The sequence below is a fragment of the Beta vulgaris genome, chromosome 6 (genome assembly GCF_026745355.1).
Source record: "Beta vulgaris subsp. vulgaris cultivar EL10 chromosome 6, EL10.2, whole genome shotgun sequence".
NCBI lineage: Eukaryota > Viridiplantae > Streptophyta > Magnoliopsida > Caryophyllales > Amaranthaceae > Beta > Beta vulgaris.
The window spans coordinates 57,575,819-57,587,448 of NC_079207.1; the positions used below are offsets into that span (position 1 = coordinate 57,575,819).

The following is an 11,630-nucleotide window of genomic DNA, read 5'->3' on the forward strand; positions in this document are numbered from 1 at the left end:
TTTGACTGGAATTTTCACGCGTTAATTACTACTATTGAGTATTAAATTATATTTTACTAATATATTTTCCGGTAAATATACATATATATTTTTACATCTACATTTATATTTTGATAATATTTTTACATATATTAATATATTTATAACGTGTTTTAAGTGTAGCATTGTTTAGTAAACATACAATGCTTGTACTTGCGTCAGCATTGTTTTGTGAGATCGTATTTATATTACATTAATAATTCTAATTTCTAATTATAAAAATACTTACTTATATATAATTATTTTAAACGATATACTTTGTTTTTGAAACGTACATTGTACTAGGCTTTACGCGCTTTGTGTTACTTGACTTAAGGGGTCCGAAAATTCTGAATTACTATGGGTTATGAAGAGTCTTGGACAACCACATTATTCCTTTGTAACGTTAAGCTAGCTAATCAAGAGTTACCACCTCTTCACTCACCCTCATAATCCCTTGTCATCATGGCTTTTAACACCCCTTTAATCCCCCTCACTTCACCTCCTCTTGGATTGAAAATAAAATAAAAAAATCACTCCCTTCCACTCTTCCATTCACCACGCCTTTGCCACAGAAAAAGGAAGAGGAAAATTTCGTTTATTCCTTCACATTTCTCACACAAAAATCAGTCCCGATTACTTATTTCAAGCTATTTTTGCACCGGTTTTCAAGCACTTGTTAAGTTTGTTGTGATTGTGTTCGCAGGATACGAAGGTGGTGATATTTCACAAGATGTTTAGACTACAATCGAAACGTTCTACTACATTCCACTTGAAGAATAAGGTAACTAGTGTTACTCTAGTTCGATAGAGAATAGATTTTTGAACTTAGGTTGTTAGAATTGCATTAGAGAACTTAGAATCATGTTAGGCGGAACTTAGGTGATTGTATGCTTGTAGTTAAGCGTAGCATCATGTTGTGAGTGGTACTTTTCATGTGTTGGACATGTTGTTACGATCATATTATTAGTCTCGATAACTAGTTTGTCAATGTGATGTTTTTGTTGTTGTATTGATTTCGAGTAACTTGGACTATTATTGGATTTTTTTGAGTAGATGGTTGTTATTAATGATGTTTGGCCTCATGATTAGGATGATTAGTGTTGTGATTGGTGTGATTTTGGGTTGGTTTGGATGTTTGTGATCGGACCTAAGTGTTTTGGACGAGGCAAGGGGATGAGAGCACAGCCTGCAAGCCACGAACTGCAGCACCTTGCGACGAGGGCCTGTTTGTCCTTGGTTGCGTATTTTTATTAAATTCCTATTTTGCTTACAGCATGTTTAATTGTTGTCGGATGGGTTTATGTATGTATGTTAAACATGTTTGAGTACGTTTGGGTTGGTTTGAGTTGGTATATTAAGGGTATGTATCCTACTTTGTTGGGTAGCCTATGTTTGTTTGGTTTGGAGTGTGTTAAGAGCCTATACCTTGTCACGATACTCATGTTTGAACGTTGTTGGTTAGTTGGACATGATTTGCTTGTATACCTTGCCATGTATAGATTTGAATGTTGGATTTGATGGATTTTGCTTGTATACCTTGTCGTGTATAATTTTGAATTTTGGATTAGATGGATTTTATGTATACCTTGTGGTGTATACATCGTACTTGGTTGGGTTTGATTGATCATATAGACAGCATGGTCCTAGGAATTTGGGTTTGATAATCCTAAGGGAGGTATGGTCCTAGGAATTTGTTACTTAACATTGGGCAGTATGGTCCGATGGTTCACTCACGGGTGGTATGATCCGTTGAGTTTTGCTATCCGAAAAGGGAGACATGGTCCTTAGATATGCATCTTAGGCCTTGGGCGGCATGGTCCAATGAGTCTACTCACAGACGACATGGTCTGTTGTGTTGATCTTGATGGTGTTTGATTGCATTGGTCGCATGGTTTGACTGCATTTTGTTTAACGTTGAGCTTTCCTAATTGTTGCTTATGATTTGTTGCATTCTCGTGGTAAGCATGTTATCTTGGTGTTGTATTTCTTTGGCGTTGCTTCTGATTTCTTTAAGTTTATTATCTGTTCCTATTTGGGCTGGGAGAATTGCTAGTTACTCCCTACTAATTGTGGAAGTTGTTGATTTATTATGCGGATGGTGATAATGTTTAGGATTGCTACTGTTTGGACCGAGATTGTGCGGTTTGACCTTCAGAGCAAGGAAGTTGTGCTACTCATAGTGGACGAGCATTCTGAAACAGGGATTAGGACTAGTTACTTAGTGGGACTTAAGTAGATTTCTATGTTTTGATCATATGTTTGAACCACAGATTTTGGTTTGTCATTTGGATTTGGATTACTCTATTTGAGGTCTTTTCTTTTTTTTTTTTGGAGTTTCCATGGTTGTTTTTGGAACTTTGGTAGAAATGAGGGTATGGGACTTCATTTCCCTTTTTATATGATTTTCGAAAGTTAATTATTATCTTTAAAGGTTTATTACTGGTTTATAGTTTAAATTCTACTCCTTAGAGTAACATCTTCATCTTAGTGGTATTTCCGCTACCACTAGTTGTTTTATTTCATTTACTTTTGTCTCTTTTCTTCTTTGTATCGGACGGGATGTTACAGTTGGTATCAAAGTAAACCATTCCAAAAACTCTGTTTGAGTTGCTACTTATTTCACGAGAAATAGATAGACTTGTAACTAAGATTACTAGTGTCTTAGGCTTCAAGTTGAGTGCTTATTGAGAGTTACTTGGGTAGGAAAGGAAACCATGGGAACCATTTTTTTTTACGGTAATTGTCAATTAAATGCTTTCTTATGTGAATTTAGTTAACTAATTTAAAAGCTTTTGTTTTGTAGAATGCCTCCACGACAATAATTGGCTGCTAGAAAGGAAGCCGCTCGTTGTTGTCGTGTAAGCCTTGAAAATGCATTCATATCCTTAGCTAACAAAGCTACTACTCCCGCTGCTGGGCAATCTGCATTTGACCGTCATAGGCCACCTACATATGATGGCGCAGCTGACCCTGTGTCTCTGGAAGATTGGTTAACGGAAATGGAGAAACTCTTTACAACAACTAATTGTCCCATTGCTGAGATGGTACCTATTGGGACGTACTACTTGAAGAAAGAGGTTGATAACTTGTGGGGTACGGTAAAGGCTTCATGTATGGCTACGGCTGGATTTAATTTGGGTGGACTTAGTTCTCCGCCAAGCTGAAGGACAGGTTCTACCCTGAGGAATTGCGTTGGCAGAAACATGAAGAGTTCTTATCTTTGACTCAGGGGAACATGAATATCCAAAAGTATACCGACCGCTTTACTGAGCTGTCTAAGTTTGCCAGTACTGGCATTCCCACGGAAGCCGATAGAGTTAAGAGGTGCATAAAGAAGATGGATCCTAGGGTAAGGACCCTTGTGCTATGTTCGGGAGTTACTACTTTCCAGGGTGCTTATGAAATGGCCCTGAGTGTCCATGCTTCAATAAAGGAGGAAGAAACTGCTAAGGCCGCATCTGTGAGGAAGCATGTCCCTTCTTTTGCTCCTGGTCTGGCTAAGAAGCCGAGGTTTGAACCAAATTTCCATGGTGGTTATCAAGGTTCCAGTAATAGGCCGAGTTTTGATCCGTCCAAGTGTCAGAGGTGTGAGAAGCCTAATCATCCGGGAAAAGACTATGATGGATCTACCATTGTTTGCTTCTACTGCAAGGAGGTGGGTCACAAGACTTATGAGTTCCTTAAGAATCCAAGAGCTACAGCCAAACCTCCTGCTCCTCCTAGTCATTCTGCTCCACCGAAGAATCGAGTTTATAGCATGACTCATTCTGACGCCGATGTCCACCCCGACGTCATCTCTGGTACCTTTCTTGTTAATTCTGTTCTTGCTTTCGTGTTTTGGTGCTTCAGTGTCGTGGTGTCTAACTCATTTGTTAAGAAGGCTAACCTGTCTTCGAGTTCTCCTCTTCGAACTCTTATATCTCTTCATTCTGGTGAGAACTACCCTTGTCATGCCTAGTACCGTGATGTGACTATTTTTTTGTTGGGTACTAATCTTCTTGCGGATCTTAAAGAATTTTCCATTACGGAGTTCGATGTCATTCTGGGTATGGATTGGTTGTCTAAGTATCATGCCCATATTCATTGCCGTTATCAAAAAGCGACTCTTCGTAGTCTATGTGGCAAGCGTATCTCCTATAGTGGAGTCATGTTGAAGAAAGGGGTGAAGATCGTGTCTGCTCTCAAAATGCATAAACTTCGCCAGAAAGGGGAACAAGTGTTCCTTTGTATGGTCAAATATTGACTCAAGAAGTGAAGTTAGAGGATATCCCCGTTGTCCGTGAGTATCCGGACGTATTCCCTGATGAGTTACAAGTATCCTTCCTAAAAGAGATGTCGAGTTTAACATTGACCTCACTCCTAGTACTTCTCCTCTATCTAAGGCCCCGTATAGAATGGCGCCTGCTGAGTGCAAGAGTTGAAGACACAGTTGCAAGAACTGCTTGATAAGGGATTCATTAGGTCAAGTGTCTCACCGTGGGGTGCTCCTGTTCTGTTCGTTAGGAAGAAAGATGGGAGTATGCAGCTTTTTATTGATTACCATGAACTGAACAAGGTGACTATCAAGAATAGATATCCCTTGCCCCGCATTGAGGATCTGTTTGATCAGCTGAAGGGTGCTGGAGTTTTCTCTAAGATAGATTTGAGGTCGGGTTATCATCAGATTCCGGTGAAGAAGGAAGATATTCCTAAGACCGCTTTCCGTACAAGATATGGGCATTATGAGTTCGTTGTTATGCCATTTGGTCTTACAAATGCCCCTGTAGTATTCATGGACCAAATGAACCGCTCTTTTCATGAGTTCTTGGATACGTGTTTGGTTGTCTTCATTGATGATATCCTTGTGTACTCTAAGAATGAAGTAGAGCATGAGAAGCATCTAAGGTTGATCTTAGATATTTTGAGGAAACATAAGTGGTTTGCAAAGTTCTCCAAGTGTGAGATCTGGCTTAAGGAGGTGTTGTTTCTAGGCCATGTCATCACCAAAGATGGTATTATGGTAGGCCTTTCCAATATTAAAGCTGTTGTGGATTGGGAAAGCCCTAAGAATGTTTTTGAGATCCGAAGTTTCCTAGGTCTTGCTGGTTACTATCGAAGGTTTGTTAAGGATTTCTCCAAGATAGCCCAGTCGTTGACCAAATTAATGAGAAAGGAGAGCATGTTTTTGTGGTCCGAAGGGTGCGAAAAGGCATTCCAAGAGTTGAAGAAGTGCCTCACTATTGCTCCACTTCTGACCTTGCCTACTGAAGGGGTTGGGTTTGAAGTTTATAGTGACGCCTTGAAGCACGGGTTGGGTTGCGTCCTTATGCAACAAGGGAAGGTTGTGGCTTACGCCTCTAGATAGTTGAAGGTGCATGAAAGAAATTACCCTACTCATGATCTAGAGTTGGTTGCTGTGGTGTTTTCCCTTAAAATTTGGCGACACTATTTGTATGGAGTCTCATGTAAAGTATTTACCGACCACAAGAGTGTTAAGTTAACCTTCACATAGCGTGATTTGAATCTGAGACAGAGAAGATGGTTGGAATTGATGAAGGATTACGACCTACAACTTGATTACCACGAGGGTAAAGCTAATGTGGTTGCTGATGCTCTCAGTCATAACTTGAAGCACTGCTGCTGGAACCATGCCGAGGGACTTGTGTGATGAATTTCGGAAGCTCGAAATCGAAGTTGTGCCTCAAGGTTCTGTAGAAACTCTTTGTGCTATGAGTGTTGAGCCTGTCTTGTTCCAGGAATTGCGAGGAAAGCAAGGGAATGATCCTAAGTTAGAGAAGATCCGTGAAGCTAAGGTTCAGGGTCGAGCCGAAGATTTCGAAGTGGATTCCGAGGGAAGTCTGAAATTTATGGGTCGTTGGTGTGTGCCTAATGACTTAGAGCTTAAGAAGAAGATTCTCGAAGAAGCTCATTGTACTCCCTATTCTGTCCATCCTGGTGATGATAAACTTTACAAGGATCTCAAGGCTAATTTCTGGTGGCCTTGTATGAAGAGGGAAATGGCTGAATTTGTGGCTAGATGTTTGGTGTGTCAAAAGGTCAAGATCGAGCATCAAAGGCCAGGTGGATTGCTATAACCATTGCCTATTCCCGCATGGAAGTTCGATTCTATATCGATGGACTTTGTTATGGGTCTTCCGAGAGCTGCTGGTGGTAAGAATGATGTATGGGTGATCGTAGACCGTTTGACTAAGGTAGCTTGGTTTATTCCGATGAAGAATACTTGGTCTATGGAAGAGTTAGCGAAAGCTTATGCTAATGAAATCATCCGGTTGCATGGTATCCCAAAGGATATAGTCTTTGACCGTGATCCTAGATTTTTGTCTCGTTTTTGGGTTGCTCTACAAGTGGCTTTTGGTACTAAGTTGAAGTTGAGTACCGCTTTTCATGCCACTACTGATGGGCAAACTGACAGGACTATTCAGACTTTGGAGGATATGCTTCGTGGTTGTGCTTTGGAATTCCAAGAGTCCTGGTTGAAGTCGTTGAATCTGGTAGAGTTCTCTTACAATAACAGCTACCAGGCTAGTATCCAAATGGCTCCTTATGAAGCCTTATATGGGCGAAAGTGTCGTAGTCCTACTTGTTGGAGCGACATAAGTGACTCTTTGGTGTTGGGAACATACTTGATTCAGGACACCGTTGAGCAAGTGAATGTTATTCAGGCTGGAATGAAGGCTGCTCAAGATAGGCAAAAATCTTTTGCAGACCTGCGTCGGAAGCCTATCTCTTACGCTGTTGGAGATAAGGTACTGTTGAAAGTGTCTCCAATGAAGGGTGTGACGAGATTTGGGCAGAAAAGCAAGTTAAGCCCGAAATATGTGGGTCCCTATGAAATCCTCGAGAGAATTAGGGAGGTAGCTTACAGAACTATGCCACTCGATTTGTCAAGGGTGCACGATGTGTTCCATGTATCGCAACGATCCTTCTCATGTCATTCCTATAGAGTCGGTTGCTATTGAACCGAATCTGACTTTCGAGGAGGGACATGTCGAGATCTTGGACCGTCAAAATCGTGCCTTGAGAACAAAGGTGATACCCTTGGTTAAAGTACTTTGGAGAAGCCAAAAGTACGAGGAAGCCACTTGGGAAACGGAAGAGTCGATGAGGCTTAAGTATCTCGAGCTATTTGTCTCAGGTATTTCCTTTATTATTTTAAGTTTCGAGGATAAAACTTTTCTTAAGGAGGGGAGATGGTAACACCCCAAATTTCACTGGAATTTTCACAGGTTAATATTGAGTATTAAATTATATTTTACTAATATATTTTCCGGTAAATATACATATATTTTTTTACATCTACATTTTTATCTTGATAATATTTTTACATATATTAATATATTTATAACGTGTTTTAAGTGTACCATTGTTTAGTAAACGTAGAATGCTTGTACTTGCGTCAGCTATGTTAAACGGGCAATGTAGCGCTCGTGTTTGTGCAAAGTGTAAAATGTGATTGTTTTGTGAGATCGTATTTATATTACGTTAATAATTCTAATTTCTAACTATAAAAATACTTACTTATCTATAATTATTTTAAACGATTTACTTTGCTTTTGAAACATACATTGTACTAGCCTTTACGCGCTTTGTGTTACTTGACTTATGGGGTCCTAAAATTCTGAATTACTATGGGTTATGAAGAGTCTTGGACAGCCACATTATTCCTTTGTAACGTTAAGCTAATCAAGAGCTACCACCTCTTCACTCACCCTCATAATCCATTGTCATCATGGCTTTTAACACCCCCTTTAATCCTCCTCACTTCACCTCTTCTTGGACTGAAAATAAAATCAAAAAAATCACTCCCTTCCACTCTTCCATTCACACGCCTTTGCCAAAGAAAAAGGAAGAGGAAAAGTTATTTACTTGCTTCTCATTTCTCACACAAAAATCAGTCCCAATTACTTATATTCAAGCTTTGCACCTGTTTTCAAGCACTTGTTGAGTTCGTTGTGATTGTGTTCGTAGGACACGAAGGTGGTGATATTTCACAAGACCTTTAGACTTCGATCGAAGCGTTCTACTACATTTCTCTCGAAGAATAAGGTAACTAGCATTATCCTAGTTCGATAGAGAATAGATTTTTGAACTTAGGTTGTTAGAATCGCGTTAGAGAATTTAGAATCATGCTAGGTGGAACTTAGGTGATTGCATGCTTGTAGTTAAGCGTAGCATCATGTTGTTAGTGCTACTTTTCATGTGTTGGACATGTTGTTACGATCACATTACGGTTTTTTCACCATATACCCCTGACAAAATTTTTTTTGCACTGTATACCCTTTCAACTTTCCAAATTCACCATATACCCTTCACTTTTTAAAAAATACATCAACTTACCCTTTTGACTAACGGTGTTAGACTTCCGTTAGTCATTAGGCCCTAATCTCTCCTAAACCTAATTAACTACCATAAACCCTAAATCCTAAATAACCCTAAAAACCCTAAAAAGCCCTAAAAAAACCCTAAAAACCCATCAGCCCACCAGCCCACTCTAAGCCCACCCCAAGCCCAGCCCCACCACCCCCACCACCCCACTCCCAGCAACCTCGCCAGTTCACCCCCAGCCTCCTCCCCCACCCCACCCCATCTAGCCGGATTTTCGCACCCTACCCCACCCCCACGCCACCCAGCCGCAACCTTGCCCACCGGATTTTCGCACTCCACCCCCACCCCCACCGGATTTTCGCTCTCTCTCCCCACCGCTCTCTCCCCCACCGGATTCTCGGGCTCTCTCCCCCACCGGATTCTCGCTCTCTCTCCCCCATCGAATTTTCGTTCTCTCTCCCCCACCGGATTCTCGCTCTTTCTCCCCACCGGATTCTCGCTCTCTCTCCCCCACCGGATTCTCGCTCTCTCTCCCCCACCGAATTTTTGTTCTCTCTCCCCCACCGGATTCTCTCTCTCTCCCCCCCACCAGATTCTCGCTCTCGCTTCCCCACCAGATTTTTGGTCTCTCACTCCATCGGATTTTCGCTCTCTCCCCGCCGCAAACCTGTGACCCCCTCTCCCCACCTTCCTTCTCTCTCTGTCCACCGCCATGGATGACAACTTCGTTGGTGGGGTTGTCGGGGAAAGGGGATGGGGTGGGGTTGTCGGGAAAAGGGAGGGGGTGGCTTTGCCGGGGAAAGGGGAGGGGGTGGGGTTGTCGGGGAAAGGGGTGGGGGTCGCAGCTGGGGTGGGGGAAGGGGTGGGGTGGGGGGAGGAGTGGTGGGTGGGTGGCTAGGGCAGGTTTAGGGTTAATTAGGATTAGAGGGTAATTAGGGAGTTAGGATTTAGGTTACTTAACTTGGGTTAGAGGGGATTAGGGCCTAATGACTAACGGAAGTCTAACACCGTTAGTCAAAAGGGTAAGTTGGTGTATTTTTTGAAAAGTGAATGGTAAATGGTGAATTTGGAAAGTTTATACGGTGCAAAAAAAAATTTGTCAGGGTTATATGGTGAAAAAACCGATCATATTATTAGTCTCGATAACTAGTTTGTCAATGTGATGTTTTTGTTGTTGTATTGATTTCGAGTAACTTCGATTATTATTGGATTTTTTTGAGTAGATGGTTGTTATTAATGATGTTTGGCTTCATGATTAGGATGATTAGTGTTGTGATTGGTGTGATTTTGGGTTGGTTTGGATGTTTGTGATCGGACCTAAGTGTTTTGGACGAGGCAAGGGGATGCGAGCACAACCTGCAAGCCACGAACTGCAGCAGCTCGCGACTCGCGACAGTCGCACCTTGCGGCGAGGGCCTGTTTTTCCTTGGTTGCGTATTTTGATTAAATTCCTATTTTACTTACAGCATGTTTAATTGTTGTCGGATGGGTTTATGTATGTATGTTAAGCATGTTTAAGTACGTTTGGGTTGGTTTGAGTTGGTATATTAAGGGTATGTACCCTACTTTGTTGGGTAGCCTATGTTTGTTTGGTTTGGAGTGTGTTAAGAGCCTATACCTTGTCGCGATTCTCATGTTTGAACGTTGTTGGTTAGTTGGACATGATTTGCTTGTATACCTTGCCGTGTATACATTTGAATGTTGGATTTGATGGATTTTGCTTGTATACCTTGCCGTGTATACTTTTGAATTTTGGATTAGATGGCATTTGTGTATACCTTGTGGTGCATCCATCGTACTTGGTTAGATTTGATTGAGGTGGAGAGATTAATATGAACCATAGGCCCGGCTAACAATGGTACTAAACCCTTCTAGCTGGTAGTCAAATCTTGGTCTCTCGCCCGGGCATCGACGGCTACGAAAGGGGGCTAAAAAAGCGGAGAGCACTCAAAACTCAAACTCCAACCCCCTTCTTCTTTCTATTTATCTAAGAGATGTTGCTGGTCTTTTTTGCGGGAGTCTTTTGTTTTGTTTTACGATTTTCTTTTTTTCCTTTTTTTTTATTTTCTTTTTTTTTGGGATTTCTGTTGGCTTCGCTGGGAGGCATGCGTAGTTTGTTACGTCAACTCCAAAAGGAGGACGGCATGGTCCTAGGAATTTGGGTTTGATAATCCTAAGGGTGGTATGGTCCTAAAAATTTGTTACTTAAGCTTGGGAGGCATGGTCCAATGGTTCACTCACGGGTGGTATGATCCGTTGAGTTTTGTTATCCGAAAAGGGCGGCATGGTCCTTAGATATGCATCGTAGGCCTTGGGCGACATGGTCCAATGAGTCTACTCACAGACGACATGGTCTGTTGTGTTGATCTTGATGGTGTTTGATTGCGTTGGTCGCATGGTTTGAATGCGTTTTGTTTAACGTTGAGCTTTCCTAATTGTTGCTTATGACTTATTGCATTCTCGTGGTAAGCATGTTATCTTGGTGTTGTATTTCTTTGGCGTTGTTTCCAATTTCTTTAAGTTTATTATCTGTTCCTATTTGGGCTGGGAAACTTGCTAGTTACTCCCCACTGATTGTGGATGTTGTTGATTTATTATGCAGATGGTGATGTTGTTTAGGATCGTTACGGTTTGGACCGGGGTTGTGCAGTTCTTCTAAGCAAGGAAGTTGTGCTAGTCATAGTGGACGAGCATTTTGAAACAGGGATTAGGACTAGTTACTTAGTGGGACTTAAGTAGCTTTCCTTTATGTTTTTGTCATATGTTTGAACCACGGATTTTGGTTTGTCATTTGGATTTGGATTACTCCATTTGAGGTCTTTTCTTTTTTTTGGAGTTTCCATGGTTGTTTTTGGAATTTTGGTAGGAATGAGGGTATGGGACCTCATTTCCCTTTTTATATGATTTTGGAAGTTAATTATTATCTTTGAAGGTTTATTACTGGTTTATAGTTTAAGTTCTACTCCTTAGAGTAGCATCTCCGTCTTAGTGGTATTTTCGCTACCATGAGTTGTTTTATTTCATTTACTTTTGTCTATTTTCTTCTTTGTGTCGGACGGGATGTTATAGGGGACGCCGGCGCTGCAGTCGGCGGCGTGCTGGTGGCGTCGGTGGTCCGACGATGGCGGACGAAGGAAGTGCCGAGAGAGAGGGAGAGAGAGAACGGGTGGAGGAAGGTAGAAAAGGAGAGAGGAAAAGAATAGGAGGGCCGAAATTAGGGGAAAGGAGAAGAGAGAAAATTAGTGTATGGGAAATTTGCGTTTTAATATAGATTCCCCTTTTGG

General features: G+C 41.4%; 2 protein-coding genes across 2 annotated transcripts in view; one reads left to right on the top strand and one right to left on the bottom strand.

Moving 5' to 3' along the window:
• The first annotated feature begins 2,110 nt into the window (after positions 1–2,110).
• On the top strand, positions 2,111–5,365 carry LOC125493999 (uncharacterized). Its single transcript, XM_048637493.1, has 5 exons — positions 2,111–2,234; positions 2,911–3,119; positions 3,170–3,953; positions 4,226–4,335; positions 4,451–5,365. Exons 1-5 carry the CDS (start codon positions 2,111–2,113, stop codon positions 5,363–5,365), a joined length of 2,142 nt encoding a protein of 713 aa, XP_048493450.1.
• A 1,833-nt stretch (positions 5,366–7,198) lies between these two features.
• LOC125498541 (uncharacterized) overlaps positions 7,199–11,630 on the bottom strand; it is a 16,174-nt gene continuing 11,742 nt past the window's right edge. Inside the window, exon 8 of the mRNA XM_057395808.1 lies at positions 7,199–7,232. Coding sequence (XP_057251791.1) covers positions 7,199–7,232 — 34 coding nt within the window. The remainder of the gene's footprint in view (positions 7,233–11,630) is intronic.